Below are 24496 nucleotides of genomic sequence, written 5' to 3' on the forward strand. Positions count from 1 at the left end.
TTGCCTTTCGAGCTCTCTCGGTAATTTTTGCTTTCCATTTTCAATTCTGTTTTCCTTGCTTTTGTAACATTCCCATCCCTCTGCTAAGTTTGTTTAAACCTTCCCTAATAACACTATAAACCTGGCTGTGAGGATATTGATCCCAGCCACATTGAGGCGCACCCTGTCCGGCTTGATGTGTTCCACTTTTTGGGATTGGTCTTGGTGCCCCAAGAATCTGAAATTGAACTCTATACTGATTCTTGAAGGCTGCAATGTGAAGCTGAGATTTGATTCCTGAAGCTTGTATTGAGCTCCACTGGAATAGTGCAGGAAGCTGTTGGCAGGGTAGTGGGTACACAACACTAAATTCAGGAATAAGTTGCTTGTTCATCAGGAAAGTATGTTTTGGTTCCTGGGCAGTGAGAATGGAGGAAGTGGAAGGAGAGCTGCTTGTGAAAGCTATTGGGCATGATTGAGGAGTGGATCAAGATCTCTCAAACAAAGCTTCTCCTATTTTACAATTCTGAAAGCACCTGTCTGACATTTGATCCATTCCTCGATCACTGTCGCCTTTCCATAGTAAATAATTTGCAATCTTGTCCTTTGAATGCTTAGTTTTGTCTTGTACCTCCTCCCTTTTATCATTTAATTTTTCAGCAGACATTATCTTTGCTTTCCCCAAGATGTATCATTTCCAAATACTTCCAATTCTGATAAATGGTTATTGACCTGAAGCTCACTCTCTTCAAGGATGTTTCCTAGCCTGGACATTGCATTGTTGAAAGGTTACAGCACAGTCAGAAGTTTTTGGTTCAGTGAGCTCTTGCTGGCTTTTTATAAGAAGCTGTATTTGCAACCATAGTTGTAAGCATTTCCTTTTTGAAAATGTAATTTCTTTCTAAAAAGCCATGATGGAATCCACTCCCACCACACTTTTGGAGAATGAATTCCTGCATTGTATTTTTGTGTTTTTAACTTAGTAGTTTTAATATCCAGGTTAAGTAAAATTCATGCTTAAGAGAAGTTGCCTTTAAGTAAAATAACACATTGCTCCAGTTTGACTGTGCATCATCGCTGATGTTACCTTCCATGAAGCATGTTGTTTCCCTTAGTTTTACAGCAGGGGCTTGGGATTGAAGTATGTTTTAGCACGTGAGTTGTGTACCCCATACACATAGAATGGCTTCTTTGACATGGTTTATTGTGCTTTTCAGCTTCTGTTTCAAGCCCCATGATTCCCAGTGGCATGCGGAATATTCATGATAGTAAAGTGACAAGTCAGTTGTCGGGCTCTTCATCCAATCACCATTCAGATAATTCCAGACATGGATCAAATGAGGACTACATTCACATGGTTCATCGGCTTGGATCAGAGGTGGGAAAATTTGTAATTGATACAGAAAATGTCATTTGTTCATTCAAGGTTGAACTGCAATCTGGGTCCATTCTGTTCAAGTTGAAGTCTGAACCCTAACATACTTTAAGTATTTCCTGGTAAAATTGCATTTTGGATTTTAGATGGGGTTTAACCTCTGTACAGCACACAGTGAGAATTAATGATTGATGCAGTTGATGCCTAGATAATACCCCCTGTTTTCCAGTACTTAGATGATAAAGCTTAAACACAGAAGTCTCTGCTCTGAATACAATCTGCACAAAATTCTCGGATAAAATGCTGCTTTAAAGTTGTAGGTTAAGGATTGTCCTTGGGATTTGATAGTGTACTCGCATTGCTTGCTCCTACGCTGATAGAGGACAGTGTGGGTTGATGTATTTAACAGTGTTGTTGTATAGTTTAGCAGGAGTTTTCATACTTATTCAACCAAAATGTAAATTGTTTTCAATCAGTGAGAGGTTTTCAATCTGAGTGTATTTTTCTTTAAAGTTGAACTAAACTAAACTTTGTCATTATTCTGGTCATTAGTCTTCCACATCTGCAGTTCTCCCTCTATCATAGCAGGGGAAATCTGAAATCTCAGTCCTTTTTTTGAACAAGTTATACAGTAGATGGTTGTTAAAGCTGCCCATCTCTAGTATTTAGGTTAAGAAAGCTAGTAAAAATGTTCCTATTCTTGAAGGTTATTGCTGTTTTGGATATTGGCTAGCTCCAGTTTGGTTTAATAATTTGTCAGGTCTTCCTGAGTAATAATATCTCTGGGGAATCTCTTCAATTGTCAATGAAATATGAAATTTTTCCAAGTAGAACATGGAACAGTACAGGAGCAGGCTCTTTGGCCCAGGAATGGGTGATGGAGGCAGATAAAGCAATAAAAAAATTGAGAGGCAGATGGATTTTCTGAAGTTTTTTAGAATTTATTTTTTCTCTCTCTTTGCCTGCTTCCATCTCTCATTCACTCCACCCCTGCTCCCCTCTCCTACCTGGCACAATCTGCCTGTCACCTCTGACTCCTTTCTCACCACTCCTCTCCTCTTCTATATACTGGCCTATCCACTGTTAGTTCTGATACAGGATCTCAACCTGAAACATCGACAATTCCTTTTCTTCCACAGATGCTGCTTGCCCCACTGGGTTCCTCCAGCTGATTGTTTGATGCTCCCAATTCCAGCATCTGCAGTCTCCTGTGTCTCTAAATTTCTTCCCTCTCACTTTTGAACCCATGCCTGCTAGTTCCCTGGGATAAAGATTCTGATTATCTATCTTATCTATGTCTCTCGTAATTTTATAATTACGACCTCTATAAGGTCACCCCTCAGCCTCCTACATTCCAGTGAGAATAAACCCAGCCTATCCAATCTCTCCTTGTATGCAGCCCTCCATTCTAGACAACATCCTGCTGCATCTCTTCTGCAGTCTCTCTATTGCTACCACATCCTCTTTGAGTGATCGGAACTGTATGGTCTAACCAATGTTTTATGCAGCTGAAGCATGATGTCCCAACTCTTCTTCTCAGTTTTTTCTGTTTATCACTTTAATTAGGGTTTTAAGTGTAAGGGTTAGTTTTTGTTAGGGTTTTAAGTGTAAGGGTTAATTTTTATAACTTTCTTTAGTAAGTGTTTTAAAAGTTTTTTCTAACTAATCGAGTGGGGGCTGGACTGCGCAGGCGTGGCGCGGGCAGCTTAAGAAAGCAAACAGCCTATAGAGCGGGCAGCGGAGTGAGAGGGAGCTCGGCGTGAAGGGGCAAGGAGGGTAAGTAACTGGTAAGTAGGTAAAGGTAAGGTTTACCTGTTGTCTATTATAGATTTGTAAGTGGGATTAACTAGGGGGTAAAAACAAGGTAGTCAGATGGAGGACATTGTCATATGCTGCAGCTGTTTGATGTGGGAACTCGTGAACCTTGCTGCGGTCCACGATGGCCACATCTGCAGTAAGTGCTTGAGGCTGGATGAACTTCGGCTCAGAGTTGATGAGCTGGAGTCACAGCTACAAACACTGCGCAGCATAAGGGAGGGAGAGAGTTATGTGGACACAGTCCATCAGGAGGCAGTCACCCCCCTTAGAGCAGGTACATCTGAGGTTCAGGATGCAGATAGAATGGTGACTGTCAGGGGAGGGAAGAGGAAGAAGAAGTCAGGCAGGCAGACAGAGTAGGGAACCCTGGAGGCGTTTCCCCTCAGAAACAGGTTTTCCGCCTTGGCTGTTGAGGGGGATGACCTGCAGGGGCCTAGCTGCACTTACCAGGTCTCTGGTACTGGGACTGGTACTGCTGCTCAGAAAGGAAGGGTGGGAAAGAGACATGCGGTAGTGATAGGGGACTCGATAGTCAGGGAAACAGGAGGTTCTGTGGCAGTGAGCATGAATCCCGGATGGTATGTTGCCTCCCAGGTGCCAGGGTCCGGGATGTCACTGATTGGCTCCACAGGATTCTTGAGCGGGAGGGAGAGCAGCCAGAAGTTGTGGTCCATGTTGGCACCAACGACATAGGTAGGAAGGGGGAATGAGGTCCTGAAGAGCGAGTTCAGGGAGCTAGGCAGAAGACTGAGGAACAGGACCTCAAGGGTAGCAATCTCAGGATTGCTGCCGGTGCCACGCGATAGTGAAGGCAGGAATAGGAGGAGGTGGCAGATAAATGTGTGGCTGAGAAGTTGGTGCAGGAGGGAGGGTTTTAGATTTCTGGATCATTGGGATCTCTTCTCGGGAAGGTGGGACCTGTACAGAGAGCACGGGTTACACCCGAACCAGAAGGGGGCCAATATCCTTGCGGCTAGGTTTGCTAGAGTGGTTCGGGAGGGTTTAAACTAGTTTGTGAGGGGGAAGGGAACCGGAGGAGTAGGTCAGAGGAAGAAGGGGATGGGGAAAAGTTAGATCAAACAGGTAGAGAGGCTTTGGGGAAGGAGAAACAGAATACAGGCTATAAAAGTAGTAAGGTAGATGGACTGAAGTGTGTTTACTTAAATGCAAGAAGTGTCAGGAATAAGGGAGATGAACTGAGGGATTGGATAAGTATGGGGGACTATGATATTGTGGCTATTACTGAGACGTGGCTGACGTCAGGGCAGGAGTGAATGTTGAATATTCCTGGTTTTCAGTGTTTTAAGAGGGATAGGGAAGGGGGCAGAAGAGGAGGAGGGGTGGCGATACTGGTCAGGGACACTGTTACGGCTGCGGAAAGGATGGATGTTGTAGAAGGATCATCTCTAAAGTCCGTATGGGTGGAAGTAAGGAACAAGAAAGGAGCAGTTACTCTACTAGGAGTATTCTATAGGTCCCCCGGTAGTGGTAGAGATATAGAGGAGCAGATTGTTAGGCAGTGTTTGGAGAGAAGCAAAAATAACAGGGTTGTTATAATGGGAGGCTTCAACTTCCCAATTATAGACTGGAACCTGCTTAGTGCCAAAGGTTTAGATGGGACGGAATTTGTTAAATGTGTCCAGGAGGGATTCCTGACGCAGTATGTCGACAGGCCGACTAGAGGGAATGCCATGCTAGAACTAGTTTTAGGAAATGAATCGGGACAGGTGAAGGATCTATTGGTGGGTGAGCATTTGGGGGACAGTGACCATTGCTCCATAACCTTTAAAATTGTCATGGACAGGGACAGGTGCAGAGAGGACAAGAAGATATTTAATTGGGGAAGGGCGAACCATGAGGCTATAAGGAGAGAACTTGGGAGTGTAAAGTGGGATGTCCTTTTTGAAGGGAAATGTACCATGGAGATGTGGTCCATGTTCAGGGATCTTATGCAGGATGTTAGGGATAAATTTGTCCCGGTGAGGCAGAGAAGGAATGGCAGGGTGAAGGAGCTGTAGGTGACGAGAGAGGTTGAACAACTAGTTAGGGAGAAGAAGGTATAAGCAGCGTAGTTCAGACAGGGCCCGTGAGGAGCGAGGAAGGAACTTAAGAAAGGGCTGAGGAGAGCTAGCAGGGGACATGAAAAGGCATTGGCTAGTAAGGTTAAGGAAAATCCCAAGGCCTTTTTCAGCTACGTGAAGGGTAGGAGGATGGCTAGGGTAAAGGTAGGTCCGATTAAAGACAAAGGTGGGAGAATGTGCCTGGAGGTGGCGGAAGTGGGAGAAGTTCTCAATGAATACTTCTCTTCGGTATTCACCAAGGAGAGGGGTCTTGACGTGGAAGGGAGTGCTGGTAAGGGTAATGTTCTCGAGGTTGTAGATATCAAGAGAGAGGATGTGTTGAAGTTGTTAAATAATATCAAGACAGATAAATCTCCGGGGCCTGATGGGATTTTCCCCAGGCTGCTTCGAGAGGCGAGGGAGGAGATTGTTGAACTGCTGGTAAGGATCTTTGAGTCCTCGTTGTCCATGGGGACGGTGCCGGAGGATTGGAGGGTGACGAATGTTGTCCCCTTGTTCAAAAAAGGTAGTAGGGATAGTCCAGGGAATTACAGACCGGTGAGCCTTACATCTGTGGTGGGTAAGCTGTTGGAAAGGATTCTAAGAGATAGGATCTATGAACACCTGGAGAATAATGGACTGATTAGGGACAGCCAGCATGGATTTGTGAAGGGAAGATCTTGCTTCACAAGCCTGATAGCGTTCTTTGAGGAGGTGATGAGGAAGATTGATGAGGGTAGTGCGGTGGATGTGGTCTATATGGATTTTAGTAAGGCATTTGATAAGGTACCTCATGGTAGGCTTCTTCAGAAGGTCAGAGGCTAAGGGATCCAGGGAAGCTTGGCTGTGTGGATTCAGAATTGGCTTGCCTGTAGAAAGCAGAGGGTTGTGGTGGAAGGAGTGCCCTCGGATTGAAGGGTAGTGACTAGTGGTGTCCCGCAGGGATCGGTTCTGGGACCTCTACTTTTTGATATTTATAGATGACTTAGATGAGGGGGTGGAAGGGTGGGTTAGTAAGTTTGCAGGTGACACTAAGATCGGCGGTGTTGTGGATAGTATGGAGGGCTGTCGGAACCTACAGAAGGATATTGATAGGATGCAGAGCTGGGCTGAGAAGTGGCAGGTGGAGTTCAATCCGGAGAAGTGTGAGGTGGTACACTTTGGAAGGACAAACTCCAGGGCAGAGTACAAGGTAAATGGCAAGGTACTTGGCAGTGTAGAGGAGCAGAGGGATTTGGGGGTTCATATTCACAGTTCACTGAAAGTTGCCTCACAGGTGGATAGGGCAGTTAAGAAGGCCTATGGGATGTTAGCTTTCATAAGTCGTGGGATTGAGTTTAAGAGCTGCAAAGTGATGAGGCAGCTTTACAAAATTCTAGTTAGACCACACTTAGAGTACTGTGTTCAGTTCTGGTCGCCGCATTATGGGAAGGATGTGGAGTCGTTGGAGAGGGTGCAGAGGAGATTTACCAGGATGCTGCCTGGATTAGAGCGTATGGAATATGAGGAAAGGCTTAAGGTGCTAGGGCTTTATTCACTGGAAAGGAGGAGGATAAGAGGAGACATGATAGAGGTATATAAAATATTGAGAGGAATAGATAGAGTAGACAGTCAGCGCCTCCTTCCCAGGGCACCAATGCTCAAGATGAGAGGGCATGGCTTTAAGGTTATGGATGGGAGGTTCAGGGGAGATGTTGGGGGAGGTTTTTCACCCAGAGGGTGGTTGGTGCATGGAATGCACTACCTGGGGTGGTGGTGGAGGCAGATACATTGGACAGGTTCAAGAGTTTGTTGGATAGGCACATGGAGGAATGTGAGATAGAGGGATATGCGGGAGGAAAGGGTTAGATAGTGTGAGGGTGGTTTGATGGACGGCACAACATGGTGGGCCGAAGGGCCTGTTTTGTGCTGTATGGTTCTATGGTTATGGTTCTGTGGTTCAATGTTTCTTGAGTCCCTACCATTTGCTCTATACAGCCGATCGGAATTTGACTTCAAGGTGTTTGAAATAAGAAATGAAAAAATAAAATGCAAGAAATATTCAGCAAATCACGCATCACCTTTGGAGGGAGAAACTCTTCTAATATTCAGATTGATGACCTGTTATCAAATTAGATATAAAAGCAACCTTTAAGAATCATGGTGGTCTTGGGAGAAAGAAGGGTCAAGCAAAGAAATGGAATAGTGGACACAATGAAGGACCTATCATCTATGCAGGAGAAAATTTGGGTGCTTTACAGTTCCTCCAAATTGAATGTCAAAGTCTCCAAGGTGCTCACCAGATTTTGCTTTGCACGAAATAGCAGTTGAAAATTATGTTCTAAAGCTGACCATCCCAATGGGCTCTAAAACAGAGTTGCATAATGGTACAGAAGGTAGTGCTGCTGCCTTATGCCTCCAGGGACCTGGGTTAGATCCTGACTTCGGGTGCTGTCTGTTTCAGGGCACTTTCTCCCTGTGTGCTCCAGTTTCTTCCTGCAGGAGTGTGTCACCTCACAATCTATCCACATTGCCCAGTACCTCCTGTCTCGCCTCTTTCTAAATCTGCAGGTCACACATTGGCCTTACTGATTATATCAGAATCGAAAGAGTTGGGAGTGGAAGCAAGTCATCCTCAGTCATCATGGACTGCCTAAGAAATAAGAAAGTGGAGAAAATCTTCAGTTGGGTGATGGGATGATTTCTTGGAAGGATTGGTCTTAAGTGTGGGTTCTGTCACAACTGTTTAGCCTGAAAACTGAAGGAATAGGTTCTTTTACAGGATGTAGGAGGAAGGTATTCAATGTAGCTGTAGGAGCAGGTGGGGTTACAATGGATGTCAGTTTCTGATAATCAGAAGTATTGATAGCTAAGTATTGTGTGTTGGTATAGTCATCTATAGGAAGGATATGGCATCATACTAGGAAAAACTTTGTTATTCCGCATGCTTTAAGATCCGTTGGTAGGGAAGAGTCAGGGATGGATTGAATGATCGTGAGTGAAAGGCAGAACTTGACAGCAAAGTTGATAAAGGAGTAAACGTTGCAGTATACTGCTTGTAACTTTTCCCTGCCTGACCACAGAACGTTACGAGGAAGGGCTGCTGCTAAAGAGATAAAGTGCTTCTTCCAGCATTTACCATCTTCTGGCATAGATGATAGCTAAGCAGTAGGACCCCTCATTTCGGAATTCAGGAGCAGAGATTGAGTGCTCATTTTAAAGAATGAAATTCAAATTTCACAGTAGACCTGAGCAACTTGCATGTTGTAAGAGTGTTCATATAAATGAGAAGTGTTCATGGGTAAGTTTAGAGGTGTAACTGTTGCTAAATGTAATGATTTCTGTTTCTCAGCAGCTATTTGCAAGATTTATCACAAATGTCATCCAGGACAGAATACTCTTTCCTCTATTCTTCTGTTGTCCTTTATTCACTGAAATATTCATTCATTCACTCACTCCCTATGCCAAAGTATTCCTCCTTGCAATGAAAAAAATCAGTGAGAAGGGTAGTTTAGGAAGAATAGTTTAGATCAGTTGAAAGATGGATATAACAATGACAGAATTTAATCCTGAGTGTGAGGTTATGTACTTTGGAAGGACTAATAAGTGGAGGACATACACAATGAATGGTAGGGCCCTAGGGTGTATTGAGGAATAGAGGGATCTTTGTGTCCTAGTCCAAGGATCTCTGAAGGTGGCTGTACAGGTAGATGAAGTGGTGAAGAAATATTTGGCATACATCGTTAACCAGGGCATATACTGTAAGAGCAGGGAGGATTTGGTACCATTTTATAAAAGCTCTGGTTAGGCCACAGCTGGAGTATTGTGTGCACTCATTGTCATCGCACTATAGGAAGGACATGGCATCGTACTGGTAAAGACTTTGTTATTCCACATGCTTTAAGATCCATTGGTAATTTTATCCCATAACACAACAGCAGAAAGCTGCCTATTAGAGTTTATCAGGAGACTGGATGCAATATGACCAGGTTCTCGGAATTTCTCACAATGTTCTGTTTCTTGACCAGACGGCATGCATTTAAGGTGAGAGGGGGTAGGTTCAAAAGAAATGTGAGGGGTAAGTTTTTTTACTCAGAGAGGTGGATGCCTGGAATGTGTTGCCTGATTGGGTGGTGGAGGCAAATTCATTGGGGGCTTTTAAGAGGGGCTTGGATAAGAGGAAAATGGAGGGATATGGGCATTCTGTAGGTAGGAGGGATTAGCTATGTTGGCACAACACTGTGGGCTGAAGGGCCTGTTCTGTGCTGTACTGTTCCATGTTCACTCTTTTGTATAAGTTTCTATGCTACTGCTTTACCTTTCTACCACATCACATGAATTTGGCACTGAACTTGTCTTAAATGTCGATGACTGCCATATGAGTTTCAGCCAACTATCAGGCTTGATATAATACCCCAGGGCATCAGAGGATGCACGAGCAGAGCAATGGAGTGGACAATGGGAAGTTGATTCCCAAATGCCACCTAATGTGAGAATAGATAATATAAAGGATCATGTTGCATCATTTATTGTACTGGGATTAGAATGGTACAGCATGGAAACAGGTCATTCGGCCCAACTCGTCCATGCCGACGAAAGTGCCCATCTAAGCCCGTGTTTGCCCATATCTCTCTAAACCTTTCCTATCCATGCACCTGTCCAAGTACCTTTTAAATGTTGTTAATATACCTGACTCACCCAGTTCTGGCAGTTTGTTCCATATACTGATCATCCTTTGCATTAAGAAGTTGCCCCACAGGTCCCTTTTAAATCTTTCCCCTCTCACCTTAAACCTATGCCCTCTAGTTTTTGATTTCCTTTCCCTGAGAAAAAGCCAGTCTATGCCGCTCATAATTTTATACACTTTTATTAGGTCACCCCTCACCTCCAACACTTCAGAGTAAACAATATGTTTGTCCAACTTCTAATAGCTAATACCCCTAATCAAGGCAATGTCCTGGTGAAGAGTAGGGGTGTAAGAGTCCTCGTGAATGGCCTTGACCCAAAACATTGACTGTCCATTTCCCTTTATGGATGCTGCCTAACCTCGTTTTTTGCTTAACAACCTGGTGAACTACTTGTCCAAAGCCTCCATATCCTTTCTGTAATGTGGCGACCAGAACTGTACACAATGCTCCAAATGTGGCCTAACCAAAGTTACATACAGCTGCAACATGACTTCCTGCCTACTATATACTCAACACCTTGACCGATGAAGGCAAGCATGGCTTGCACCTAATTTACCAGGCTACTACTTGTGTTGCCACTTTTAGGGAGCTGTGGACTTGCACTCCAAGACCCCTCTGTACATCAGTGCTCCGAAGGGTCCTGCCATTAACTGTATACTTTCCCATTACATTTGATCTCCCAAAGTACAACAGCTCGGACTTGTCCAGATTTAACTCCATCTGCACTTTCTTTCCCCACATTTCCAACTGGTCTATATCCTGCTGTGTCGTTTGCCAACCTTCCTCACTATTCCTCCAATTTTTGTGTTGTCTGCACATTTGCTAATCAGCTCACCTATATTTTTGTCCATATATCCCAGCACTGATCCCTGTTAATTTACAGTTCCCAATTTATTTACCAACATGCCTTTGGGATGCAGGAGGAAGCACGAGTACCTGCCAGAGTTCCACGTCAACTTGAGAAGAGCATGCAAATTCCACCCACACAAACATTGTGCTATCTGGATACGTCTCCCAGCATCTCCACCACCCACCTGCTGTTTATCGATTACAGCTCGGTATTCAATACAATCCTCCCCTCAGTATTAATCAACAAGCTTCAAAACCTAGGCCTGTGTACCTCCCTCTGCAACTGGATCCTCTACTTCCTTATCAGAAGACCACAATCGATGTAGATAGGTAACAACATCTCATCCTTGCCGACAATCAGCGTAGGCGCACCTCAAGGATGCGTGCTTCGCCCACTGCTCTACTCTCTCTACATTCATGACTGTGTGGCCAAGCACAGCTCAAATTACATTTATAAATTTGCCAATGACACTACTGTTACTGGTAGCATCTCAGATGGCGACGAGGAGGCGTACAGGAGTGAGATAGATCAGCTGATAGTGTGGTGTTGTAACAACAACCTTACACTCAATGTCAGCAAGACCAAGGAATTGATTGTGGACTTCAGGAAAGGGAAATCAGGAGAACGCACACCAGTCCTCATTGAGGGATCCACAGTGAGAAGGGTGAGCAGCTTCAAGTTCCTGGGCAGCAACATCTCGGAGGATCAATCCTGGGCCCAACACATTGATGCAATTACAAAGAAGGTACGCCGGCAGCTCTACTTCATTAGGAGTTTGAGGAGATTTGGTATGTCACCGAAGACTTGCAAATTTCTATAGATGTACAGTGGAGAGCATTCTGACTGGTTGCATCACTGGTTTGGAGGCTCCAATGCACAGGATCGCAAGAGGATGCAGAGGGTTGTAGATTCATCCAGCTCCATCATGGGCACAACCCTCCCCACATTGAGGACATCTTCAAGAGGTGTTGCCCCCTAGAAGGTGGCATCCATCATTCAGGACCCTCACCATCCGGGATATGCCCTCTTCTTGTTACTATCATCGGGGAGGAGGTACAGGAACCCGAAGACCCATACTCAACGATTCAGGAACAGCTTCTTCCCCTCCGCCATCAGATTTCTGAACGGTCCATGAACACTACCTCCTTATTCCCTATTTTTGCACTATTTATTTATTTTGTAATTTATAGTAGTTTTATGTCTTTGCATTGTACTGCTCCCACAAAATAACAAAGTACACGACATTCAAGTCAGTGATAATAAACCTGATTCTGTTTAAGTGTATTCCCTTGCCATGTTTACCAACCCCAAATGCATTAGCTCTCATCTCTGTGGATCAACTTTCCATTTCTAATTGCTGTGCCAACCTTACTGGCCTTGTCATTTCTTATTTAGAATGCTCCTCTATCAGCCACACTGACAATTTTGATATCATTGGCATATCTGGCAAAAGTGGCCCATATGTTTATGTCCTCATTATTAATATATTTTATGAAAAGCAAGGAGCCAAGTGAAGAACCCCACTGCATGCTTTGAATTTCCTGTTGTTTTCTCTTGCTGAACCAGCGTCTCATGCAACTTGCCACTTTTTCCATGGATTCCATGGGCTTTTACTTCGCACAATCTAGACTGCAGGGTGTCAAATAGCTCACTAAAATGATATGCTTTCACTGCCACTATACAAGTATATCTTAGGAAGCGAGACATGATTCATAAATTCATGGCAACGGGCCCCATCAGCCCAACTTGTACATGCCAACGTAGATGCCTACATTCACTAATCTATCCTATCCATGTATCCATCCAAATGTTTTTTAAAGTGTTGTAGTTGTACCTGCCTCTACCACTTCCTCTAGCACTTGTTCAATATACACATCACTCTCTGTATAAAGAACTTGCCTCTCATGTGCTTTAAATTATTCCCCTCCCATCTTAAATTTATGCCCTCTAGTTTTTGACTCTTGCTATCTACCCTATCTATGCCCCTCAATTTTAGAAACCTCTTTTAGGTTAACCCTCAGCCTCTTTTGCTCCAGGGAAAACAGTCCCAGTCTGTCTAATATAATATAAGATTATAAGAGGCATAGATAGAGTAGACAGCCAGTATCATTTTCCCAGGGTCAAAATGTCTAATACTAGAGGGCATTCATTCAAGGGAGATGTGCAGGTCAATTTTTTTTAACACAGTGGTGGGTGCCTGGAATGTGCTGTCAGGGGTGGTAGTGGAGGCAAATATGATAGAGGTATTTAAGAGGCTCTTAGATAAGCACATGAATGTGCAGAGAATGGAGGGATATGGACATTGTGTAGGTAGAAGGTATTAGTTTAGTTAGGCATTTAATTACTCGTTTAATTAGTTTGGTACAACATTGTGGCCTGAGGGGCCTGTTCCTGTGTTGTATTGTTCTATTCTGTAATCTCTGTTTATAACTCAAGCCCTCTGGTCCAGGCAACGTTCCTGTGAATCTTTTCTGCACCCTCTCTAGCTTGCAATATCCTTCCTACTGTGTGGTTACCAGAACTGCACACAATACTCTAAGTGCAGCCGTAGCAATGTTTTGTACAACTGTAACAGTTCAAACAGTGCATTAGCCAGTGAAGGCAAGTGCTGCCTTTACCATTCTGTCTATCTGTGTCACCATTTTCAGGGAACTGTTTTCTTGTACCCCAAGTCTTTGTTCAACAACATTTCCCAGGGCCCTGCCATTTACGGTGTATGTTGTGCCTTGGTTTAACTTCCCAAAATGCATCACTTGAACTTACCTGAGTTAAATTCCATCTGCCATTCCCTTGCTGACTTTCCAGTTGATCTGGATACTCTTGTAACCTTAGACAACCACCTTCACTGTCCACCATATTGTCATTTGGCTGAAAGAAATGGAAAAAGTATTACACCTACTTGCTCTTCCTTGGGCATATCTGTTTTTCTTCACCAGCCTTTCCATCCTCTCTGCCGGCACCACGTCCACATTTCATTCGCCCTCTCCTGTACTCCCAATCACTCTCCCATCTTCTCGTTTTAATTTCACTCCAATTTTCCCCAGTTATAAGTTCATAAAAGATCATCAATTTCTCTCTCCACAGTTATTGTCTTGCAAGTTGCTTCCACCAGTTTCTGACTTTTGATTTCAGATTTCTAGCATCTGCTGTATTTTGCATCCCCCCAAACACTTGATTTTGGTTGACACAAGTCTTTTACTGTTGGTGGCATTGACATCTACCATCTTGTGCATGTAAGGGATCACCTGGTACTATTCAAAGAACATCTGAGGTGTTCTATATTGCTGCATGTGCCAATATTTGCCCCTCATATGTCTTCATTGAAACAGATCATCTAAGCATTGCTAGAGAAACAAAGGACTGTAGATGCTGGAATCTAGATGAAAAGCACTATGCTGGAGGAACTCAGCAGGCCAGGCATCATCAGTGGAGAAAAGCAGGCAGTCAATGTTTCAGGTCAGGACCCTTCTTCGGGACTGAAGATAGGAAAAGGGGAAGCCCAGTACATAGGAGGGAGAAGCAGAGTAGTGATAGGTGGACAAAAGAGGGGAGGTGGGTGGGCACAGGGAGGTGATAGGTAGATGCAGGTAAGAGATAGTGATAGGCAGGTGTGGGGGAGGAGAGGAGAGCAGATCTACCAGGGGATGGGTCAAGGTAAGGAGAGAAGAAAGGGGGGGGGGTTAGAAAAAAGAGAGGGGGCTAGGAAAGGGAAGAAAAGAAGCCGCATGGTGGGGGGGGGTGGTGTGGGGAAGGGGCGGGGGAATTACTTAAAGTGGGAGAATTCAATGTTCATGCTATTAGGCTGCAAGGTTCCAAGATGGAAAATGAGGTGCTGTTCCTCTTGGAGTTCTGGCACTGGAGGAGGCCAAGGACTGACATATCTATGATAGTGTGGGAGGGGGGAGTTGAAGTGACTGGCAACGGGGAGATGCAGGTCACGGTTACAGACAGAGAGCGCAGGTGTTCTGCTTAACAGTCACCTAGTCTGCGTTTGGTCTCATCAATATAGAGGAGGCCACACTTGAAGCACCCAATGCAGTATTAAGGGAGGTGCAAGTGAATCTCTGTCTCACCTGAAAGGACTGTTTGGGTCCCTGGATGGAGGTGGTGTAGGGGCAGGTGTTGCATCTACGGCGGGGGCAGTGGAAAGTTCCTAGTGTGAGAGTGGGATGGGGGGGAGGGGAGGAGTGAAAGAGGGAGTCACGGAGAGCGCGATCCCTGCGAAAGGCAGAAAGAGGAAGATATGCTTGGTAGTGGGGTCCAGTTGGAGATGGCGGAAGTGGCGGAGGATGATTTGTTGGGTATGTAGGCTAGTGGGATGAAAAGTGAGGATAAGGGGGACCCTATCCCTGTTGGGTCTGGGAGGGGTGGGGATGAGAGCAGTGGTGCGGGAAATGGCAGAGATACGGGTGCAAGCTCGTTTGACCAGAGTCGGGGGAAAGCCTTGGTTAGAAGTTGGACATCTTGGATGTTCTGGAGTGAAAACCCTCATCATGGGAGCAGATGGGGTGGAGAAATTGAGAAAAAGGGATCACGTCCTTGCAAGAGACAGGGTGGGAGCAGCTGTAATGGAGGTAGCTGTGACCGTCAGTATGTTTGTAGAAGATATTGGTAGATAAGGAATCTCCTGAGATGGAGATGGAAAGAGCGAGGAATGAGAGGGAGGTGTCAGAGATAGTCCAAGTGAATTGGAGAGCAGGGTGAAAATTTGGTGAAATTTATGAAATTAAGCATTGCTGTTTGCAGGGGCTTGCTTTGTATTTTTCATAATGCAACAGTAGCAATAGCATGAAATTATTTCATTTTATTTAGAGGTGCTGTTAAACCTCCAAAATAGAAACAAAAAGTGCTGGAAAAACTCAGGAGGTCAGGCAGCATTCACAGACCCAAATTCTCGACTGTTTCTCTTTCCACAGGTGCTGCCTGAACTGAGTTTGTCCAGAATTTTTTTTTCTGGATTTCCAGCACCTGCTGTCTTCATGCTTTTCATTTACTGTGAGCCAGTTTCCTTCCCTCCTCCACACCCCCCCCCCCCCCAAACACTATGCAAAAAGATGTGTTTCACTGTGTGTTTCAATGTACATGTGACTAATAAAGATATCTTATCTTATATTCAAATTGCTTAGTTGCAGAATTTTTCTTTAGGCTAACGTTTTTATCATTTTTGTTATAGGATGGCGATTCTTCATTGAGAAATGCTTCCTTCCCTTTAAGGTCCCCACAGGCGGTGTGTTCTCCTGCGAGCAGTGATGGGACTCCGAAAGGTACATTTATAACGATGCATGTCTTGATTCTATCCTGGATACTGTGTATAGAATAATAGATATGAGACTAATTACAGAGCAGCAATGTAATTGAAAGGTGAGCTGATGTGAGCCTTGAGCATGATTGTTTACTGATGTCTTTTGGTAATTGTTTTGTTGTATTGTTAATTATTTTGGTAATTGATAATTATATTGAAATGATTTTATTGAATGTTTCATATTGTTTTTATTCTGTAGTTGGGATTCTTTTATGCATAATGGTTACATAGAAAAAATCCATTTCTTTTCCCCAATATTTCAAGTATGTTAAATCAAGGGCTAAATTGGCAGGGGGAGAAGTTGGTCACTTTTGATATACAGTGGTGGAATCTAAAACTGAAGTGGAGCATTTTCCAAGAATGGCTTTTGAAATGAATGACTGTTGGTTGGTTCACCAACAGTTTAGTTACTGAGGAGTATAGTTTGTCATGAAAATAGCCCTCCTACTTTGCTATCTTTTTATTATTCCATGACTATAAACTTATCATTGAGGATCAAGTTCTATTATCTGCTAGACAATTCCGTATGCAGTTTTTTTTTATTAAGACCTTATTGATTTGTGGCTGTTAGGTTTGAGGTAGAGCTATGAAAACAGTTCTTTGGAAAATCTTGTTTAATCAAGTTCAAAAATTTCTATTTTGAGTGAATGTGTATGTGTTTGATAGCTGAATGGTTGTAGATTGCATTGGTTATACTTAAACACAAAATGCTGGGAATACTCAGCAGATCAAGCAGCATCTGTGGAAATGAGAATAGATTGGTTCGGCTTGTTCTTTCAACAGAAGGGTTGGTCAACTTGAGACATTAATCTGTTTCTCCACTGGTGGTTTCTAACCTGAGTATATCCACTTTTTATTCTGGTTTAGTTCATTCATGCAACTTCAGCAATATTTTGCTTTTGATGCATGTACCTACTGTTGAGTTTAGTGAGTCATTATACTGGTCCCAAGTGCATGCGTTAAACCATTTTAGAATGTTTGAGAGCATAAAAACAGCTTGCATATTCTGTCAGGTTAAATTATTAGTATAGATCTTTGTGGGTTAAACCTGTACCTGCTCAGCTGACTTGAAGAATGTAAATTTGATGTTTAATTCAAGTATTGCACTTCTCGCATCAAACAAGTCCGATCTTTACATCTAGATGTTCGAAGTATTCTCTGAAGTTCCTAGCTTTGGGTTGTAAAAATCTTCTTGCAGCCTGATTTCATGTATCTTTAGTATTCATTCTTTCTTGACGTTCTTCAACTCTACATAAAAGCAGTACACACAGGCCACAGGACAAGTGCTTACCTGGCTTCCACAGTTAGCTTTCATGTTATCTGTACCTTTCAATCAGCAAATGAGTACTAAGCTCCTGATTCAATCCACAGGCTGGTAATTTGACTCTGCTTACCAGAACTGGATTGCTGAATTTAAATTTGCTGTGGAGATTCAGTGCTGTTTTTACAACTTTCCTCATGGGGTGTATTATAGTGAGTATGTTGAGTCTTTTTATCTTCCCATGAGGGGAGAGGCAAGGCATGTAGCATGCAGTCTGTCTGTCAGATAATGAAAGCTACCTACAAACTCTAATATGAGAAGATAGTGCTTCATTCGTGTATCTTTGCTTGTAGGATCATTACTAACAGTGCGTTCTCTGATGAAAGGTTGTGGTTGCTAAATCCCAGGTTGTTGCAGATGTTAAATGACTGGCTTAGGGTACTTGGTCATTCTTTCCTTTTCAATGTACATCAGCTGGAAATGTACAATAATACCTTGAGCTGAAATTGAAATAGTGGTGATTCGTATCAGAGCTGGAATGTGTCCTTTCCCTGAAGGATACTTCAACCTTCTTGGTCCAAGAACAAATCATCTTCCTTTTGAGGCCAAGAGTCTTAAATTTGTTGGAAGTTTTAAGAAACATGCAAATGCATTGTTTTCAAAGGTGTCTGCATCTATTGTTGTCTTAATCCAGAACAGTCATTGACTTTCCACACAATACTCTGAATAGTTTGTCCAAAGCACACTCTAGGAGCACATGCAAGTTCATCACAGCTGCCCTTGACCTATTTTTGAGTAATGAACTGCCTTCACCTCAGATTCTTGGGCACTGGGATCAGCAAAACTCCCTGACTTGCAGGAAATCAAATTTCGACCATTGGAGATGAGCAAGTGAATCACTTTTGAACATTTTCTACCGGTTCACAAGAAGGAATTTCTCATCCTGCTTTTTTCAGCGCTGAAGTTGCATAATTATTTGTAACCTGTGACAGTTGACAAATTCAAAGTGATCTTCATAAGCTGAAGAAAGAATTAGTTAGCCTTAGGGATGCATCCTCCCTGAACAAGGTTGTAGCAAAATCATCAGATTGCTATTAGTGGTAAGTTTTTCTCGTACAAAGTACTTCCCTTTAATTTGGCAATTACTTCTGATGCTAGTCCTGTTAACACTTGTTGCTTGATATTCTTTTGGTGTGCTACAATTGGTTTGGCAAGCAGTTAGGTAAAGAGGGCTGAACAACCAGGAGTAGGGGAGAAGTGAAAGAACAGAACTTGAGTAAAACTAAAAATGTGCTTTAGAAACTTGGTATATAGCACAATGTATTGAAAATCTTATTTGATCCTTATTTGGAGGCTTGTCTTTATTTAAAGCTTATTATCAATCCAGTTTTGGGATTGTATTTTTGCTGCAGCTGCACATTCTGAAAGGATGACATTAAATACATCTTTTCACTTTTGGTCTAGTCACAGCCACCTTCACTTGATTTTCTTTGTCTCCTCCAGCTGGTTTCAGTAATGCTGCTGCTTTACATGAGATTATTGTTGGGCTGTATACCACTTCACTTTCCGGTAAAGAGTCTATTGAGCAGGACATTGCACGGTCTGGATGACCTTAGTCAGCCTCAGTTAGAAAGATCAGTTCTTTCCTCAGAGTTCACAATCTAAAGTGCAGTTTGTGTGATTAATGTAGGAAGAGAGGATTATATTCAGATTTTGTCCTGGGTCAGCTGGACAGGCACAACACCCACGTTTGAGTGAGAGGTTATTTTGATAAATAACCTTCTTATTTTCCATGGTTATTGTCTTTGCCAGTCTGTGGCACACCACGACTTTGCTGTTTAGTGGGGCAGCATATGTATTAGTAATTGATCCTCCTCAGATTGTTAGGGGTACATATTTAACATTTAGAATATTTGTCACTAGGGGGTTTGAAGAATTGTACTTAAAGCTATTTCACACAAGTTAAAATGCTGTTTAGAAGTTTTGTAGCCTGCAGTCCATGCGCTAGATTTGAACTCTACCTTTTTTGTGCTGACAGCATCCAGGCCGCCTCTGATCTTGCAGTCGCCGCCTCCTTACACCTCACCCAGAGATGCCCCACCTGATATTCTGCTGGACTCCCCAGACAGGATGGGAAGCAAGAAGAAAAATAAAAAGGCTAAGCTCACCAAGGAGGATAAAGAACAGGCAGATAAGACTGCTATGTATGACATTGTCAGCTCTCCATCTAAAGACTGTACAAAGCTCACTCTGAGGCTGACTCGAGTTCGAGATCAGCAGGATGATATGCTCCTAAACATGGACAGCAGTACAGAGAATGAGGCAGAAATGAACAGTATGCAATTCCCAGAACAGACTGCAAAGCAGTCAGGGACTCCTAATGATATCCATGGCTCAGTGAACGTTTCTGGGCAGTGTGTGCCACAACAGGAGCAGGCCTTTCTTCAAGCACAGCAGGTCCCTGTCTTACAACAGAACACTGCAGTTGGAACAGTGAAAACAACACAGTCACAGTTACAGCCACTGCAGCAACCATCACAACAGCAGACTATGACACCATACGATGAGGTAGAATTGGATGCTTTAGCAGAGATTGAACGGATAGAGCGAGAGTCTGCAATGGAAAGAGAGAGATTTTCCAAGGAGGTACAGGATAAAGGTGAGATTTTAATGTGTTCAAGAGAATCTTGTGGTTTAAAAGGAAACATGAGGTATAAAGTTACTCTTCCCTTCAGCCTTCCATTTTCTCCACTTTCCACCCCCAAGGGAAGTTCAACTCGACAGTGATGGCAGAGCCTGGCAAGGAGCTTGTTGTCAATGCTGTTGTACCTTGCGGCTAGGAGGTCCTATTTTTATTTTTGTGAATGATTGCTGCTGTTGGTCAGTTTTGGAATACTCTTGAAGGTCAGACTAGAGTCCAGTATTTTCACATTTGTCTGATGATATCGCAATTCAGAAATGTAGAACTTGGACTAAACGCTCACTCTGTATCTTTACTGAATTGTTTGAGTATTTTACGTGAGATTAAAGTAGATTCCTTTTTGTTTTAGGTTAGTCAGCAACTTTTTGGAAAAGACAAATTAATGCTGAGCAGCATGAAGAATTCAGTCCTTTTATACTCTTCAGTGCAGATGCATACATTTTGTTTTATTCCATAGATATTGAGAGAATACATCCAGATGTTGCTTTGCTTGTTACCAAACAATAAATTTATTAATGTATATGATTGTATATAACCTGACTGCCTTGGCCTGCTCCTCCAGACTAACAGTGTATGGCATGCTAGACAACAGGAGTTGTGACAATCTGCATTTCAGCATAAATCGGTGCCATTTTCTAAAGGTGCAAAGTGCCAAGTACATAAAACTTCAGTTTGGATTTGATAGACTCAAAGCACAAGAAGTGTTGGATTTGTTCTTGGTGCTGCCACATACCCATTCTCTAGAGTAAACACTAAAGCTCTGATATTTCTACATGCACGTACTGCTAATGCTGAAAAGTTATTAAAAACTTTGTGCTAATTCTCCACAAGCAGGCATTCTCGTAGTGTGTGCTAGTTGTTTGCATCTTTATTCTTGGGTTTCATAAGTCTGCATTGCACTTGTGCACTCATGATTACAGGGATTCAACCTTTTTGGTCATCTGCTCCATGTGAATAAATGTAGCTATTAATGCTATATCCTACAGAAGTTCTAGAATTTGAACTTCTGGTCTCCAGAACAGATGGAATGTGAATTCATGTGACTGATTTTTTTGTTTGTACAAGATGAATGATTTCTGATTAGTGACTTAGCCATGACTTTAAGCTAGTTTGTGATCTATACTGGTGCAGTTTGCTTATTAAAGTAGCTCTATCTGCCAGTTGCAGTGTCATGCAATAGACATAGCTCTGAATTTCCTAATTTCTGAATCTGCACATTGTATTGCGGAGTACAAAACATTGCTGTTCTGCTGTTGACTCTGCTGGATGATGCATTCATTTGAGCATAACTGGGCGAAATTTGAACTTATTACATCTATACCATAGCCAAGAAGAGCATTAAAAAGAATGAAATCAGCATGGTTTTATGAAAGAGAAATTGTGTTTAACAAATCTGGTGGAGATTTTTTTTGGAGAATGTAACTAGTAGAACAGATAAGGGAGAATTAATGGATATATGTTAATCATGGAATCATACAGTACTGAAACAAGCCCTTCGGCCCAACTCGTCCAAGTTGCCCATTTAAGCTGGTCCCATTTGCCTGCATTTGGCTTGTCTCTCTCTAAACCTTTCCTACCCTTGTATCTGTCCAAGTGTCTGTTAAAAGTTGTTAATGTACCTGTCTCAACCACGTCCTCTGGCTGCTCATTCCAAATACTGACCACACTCTGTGTAGGGGGAATATGTTGCCCATTAGGTTCCTATTAAATTTTACCCCTCTCATGATAAACCTATGCACTCTAGTTCTTGATTCCTTCAGCCTGGGGACAAAAACTGTGTGCATTCTCCCTATTTATGCCCCAAGTTAGCATGCAGAATTGGAGTACATGGGATTACGGGTAATATATTGCCATGGTTGATGGACAGGAATGGGCTGAGGTGGTGTGTGAGTTGTGAGGAGGATGCAAAGAGGCTCCAATGTGATTTGGACAATTTGGGTGAATGGGCAAATGTGAGTTAATGATAATGGTTCCAAAATCAAATTAGTCTCTGCATGGCAATAGATTGAGAAAAGAGAGTGCAACAATATTTTCTGGTCCAGAAGGTTGAGGTAGATGGGATATAAGGTGAGCTGGCTAATTGGATCCAAAATTGGCTTGGTGATATGAGGCAGAGGATAGAAAGATTGGAAGCCTGTGAGCAGTGGTGCACCGCAGGGAATGGTTCTGGGACCTTTGCTGTTTGTGATACATATTAGCTTGGATGTGAATGTAGGAGGTATGATTAGTAAGTTTGTGGATGACACAAAAGTCGGTGGCTTAGGATATGGTTCAGATGGAAAGTTGGGTGGAGTACTGACAGATGGAATTTAATCCTGATGAGTGTGAGATGATGTATTTTGGGAGGTCAGATTGGGATAGGATAAATGCAGTATATGATAGGGGACTAAGGAATGTTGAACTGACAGACCTAGGTGTCCAAGTTGATAGTTCACAGAAAGTGGCAACACAGGTTGGTGAAAAAAAGCACATGGTTGCTTGCCTTCATAGGTTGGGGGCATAAAATACAAGAATTGGGATGTTATTTTTGCAGCTTTACAAACCAAGATTTAGGCTGTACTTAAAGTATTGTGTGCAATGCTGGTCACCACACTATAGGAAGGACGTGATTACACTGGAGAGAATGTAGAGACGATTCACCAGGGATGTTGCCTGGAGTGGAGGACTTGACTTATGAGGAGAGATTGGATTGGCTTGACTTGTTTTTACTGGAGCAGAGGCGGCTGAGGGGCACCTTGATAGAGGTATTTAAACTTGAAAGAGAATTAGGGTAGATGGTCAAAATCTTTTTCTAATGGTAGGGGTATCAAAAACGTAAGGGCATAATTTTAATGTGAGAGGAAGGAGTTTTAAAGGGGATGAGAGGTTTTTTTTTAAACATAGAATGGTTGATATCTGGAACATTCTGCCAGAGGATGTGGTGGAATCAGATACAATTAACTATGCTTGAGGGGCATTTGAGTGGACATTTAAAAAGGGTAAGACGGAGAAGGATGCAGACCTAATTTGGGCAAATGGGATTAATGTAGATGGATAAACGGGTCGGACTAGACTTGGGCCATAAGGCTCGTTTCTGTGCTGTATAATTCCGATGAAACTCGTGGCATTTGGGTAAATGACTCTATAACACCTGTGTGTCCTTCTACATCAATCGTTTAAGCAAGTGTTCAGTTGCAGCAAGCAGTTAGGAAGGAAAATATATATGTTGTGTATATATAGGGGGATTTAAGTACAGAAGCAAGGATACCTTGGTGAAACCATACAGGGCCTTGGTGTGACCAGTCTGGAAATTTATGTGCAGTTTTGGTCTGCTTGTTTAGGCAAGAATGAAGAAAGTGTAACAGAGATTTACAAGACTGATTCTTCGGATGGCTGGACAGTTGCACAAGGAGAAACTGAGTCAGTGATGTCTATATTCATGGTAATAGAAGAATGAGAGGGAATTTCATAAAAACTGATAAAATTCCAACTGGATGAGACAGACCAGTTACAGGGAGGAGGCTCCAGACAGAGGGGTCACAGCTCCAGAATATAGTATATGTCTTTTAGAACTGAAATGTGTTGTGTAGACTTCAGTAAGGCATTTGACAAGGTCCCATGTGGAAGGCTGGTCCAAAAGGTTGCATGGGATCCATGACAATTTTTTTGAATATTCATTCAAGGGATATGGGTGAGTGAGCTACCTTGAACCCCTGCAGTCCTTGTGGTGTGAGTATACCCACAATGTTGTTAGAGTTCCAGGATTTTGACAAAAGAACAGTGATATATTTCAAAGTTGAGATGGTGTGTGGCTTGGAAGACAACTTCCATGTGGTGGTGGTCCCCATCTTTTTTGCTGCCCTTGTCCTTCTAGCTATTTAGAAGTCGTGGGTTTGGAAGGTGCTGTCTAAGGAGTTGGAGAGTTGCTGTAGTGCATCCTGTAGGTGGTATAAACTGCTGCTACTGTGCATTGGTGGTGGAGTGAGTGAATGGTTTCAAATAGTTTCAGCAGTCTGTCAAGTGGGCTGCTATGTTCTATACAGTGTCGAGCTTTTTGAGTGTTGTTGAAGCTGTATTCATCCAGGCAAGTGGAGAATATTCCATCACACTCCTAACTTGAGCCTTGTAGGTGGCGAATGGGCTTTGGGGAGATAGGAGATTAGTTAGTTGCTGCAGGATTCCTAGCCTCTGGCCTGTTCTTGTAGTCACATTGTGTATATGGCTACTTCAGTTTCTGATCGATGGTAACCCCCAGGATATTGATAGTAGGGGATTCAATGATATAATACATTGAATGTTGGGGTGATAGCTGGATTTTCTCTTGATGGATATTGTCATCGCCTGCCACACTTGGCGCAAATGTCAGATTATTATTTGAACGGTGAAAGTTTGCAGCGTGCTGTTGTACAGAGGAACTTGGGAGTGCTTGTGCATGAATTGCAAAAGGTTGGTTTGCAGGTGCAACAGGTTATCAAAAAGGCAAATGGAATGCTGGCCTTCATTG

General features: G+C 42.9%; 1 protein-coding gene across 1 annotated transcript in view; it reads left to right on the plus strand.

The window, feature by feature from the left end:
* The window catches only part of LOC127572471 (nipped-B-like protein), a 469472-nt gene that overhangs the window by 143971 nt on the left and 301005 nt on the right, over window positions 1-24496 (plus strand). Inside the window, exons 7-9 of the mRNA XM_052019793.1 lie at window positions 1197-1357; window positions 15923-16013; window positions 19351-19971. Coding sequence (XP_051875753.1) covers window positions 1197-1357; window positions 15923-16013; window positions 19351-19971 — 873 coding nt within the window. The remainder of the gene's footprint in view (window positions 1-1196; window positions 1358-15922; window positions 16014-19350; window positions 19972-24496) is intronic.

The sequence above is a fragment of the Pristis pectinata genome, chromosome 7 (genome assembly GCF_009764475.1).
Source record: "Pristis pectinata isolate sPriPec2 chromosome 7, sPriPec2.1.pri, whole genome shotgun sequence".
Classification (NCBI taxonomy): domain Eukaryota; kingdom Metazoa; phylum Chordata; class Chondrichthyes; order Rhinopristiformes; family Pristidae; genus Pristis; species Pristis pectinata.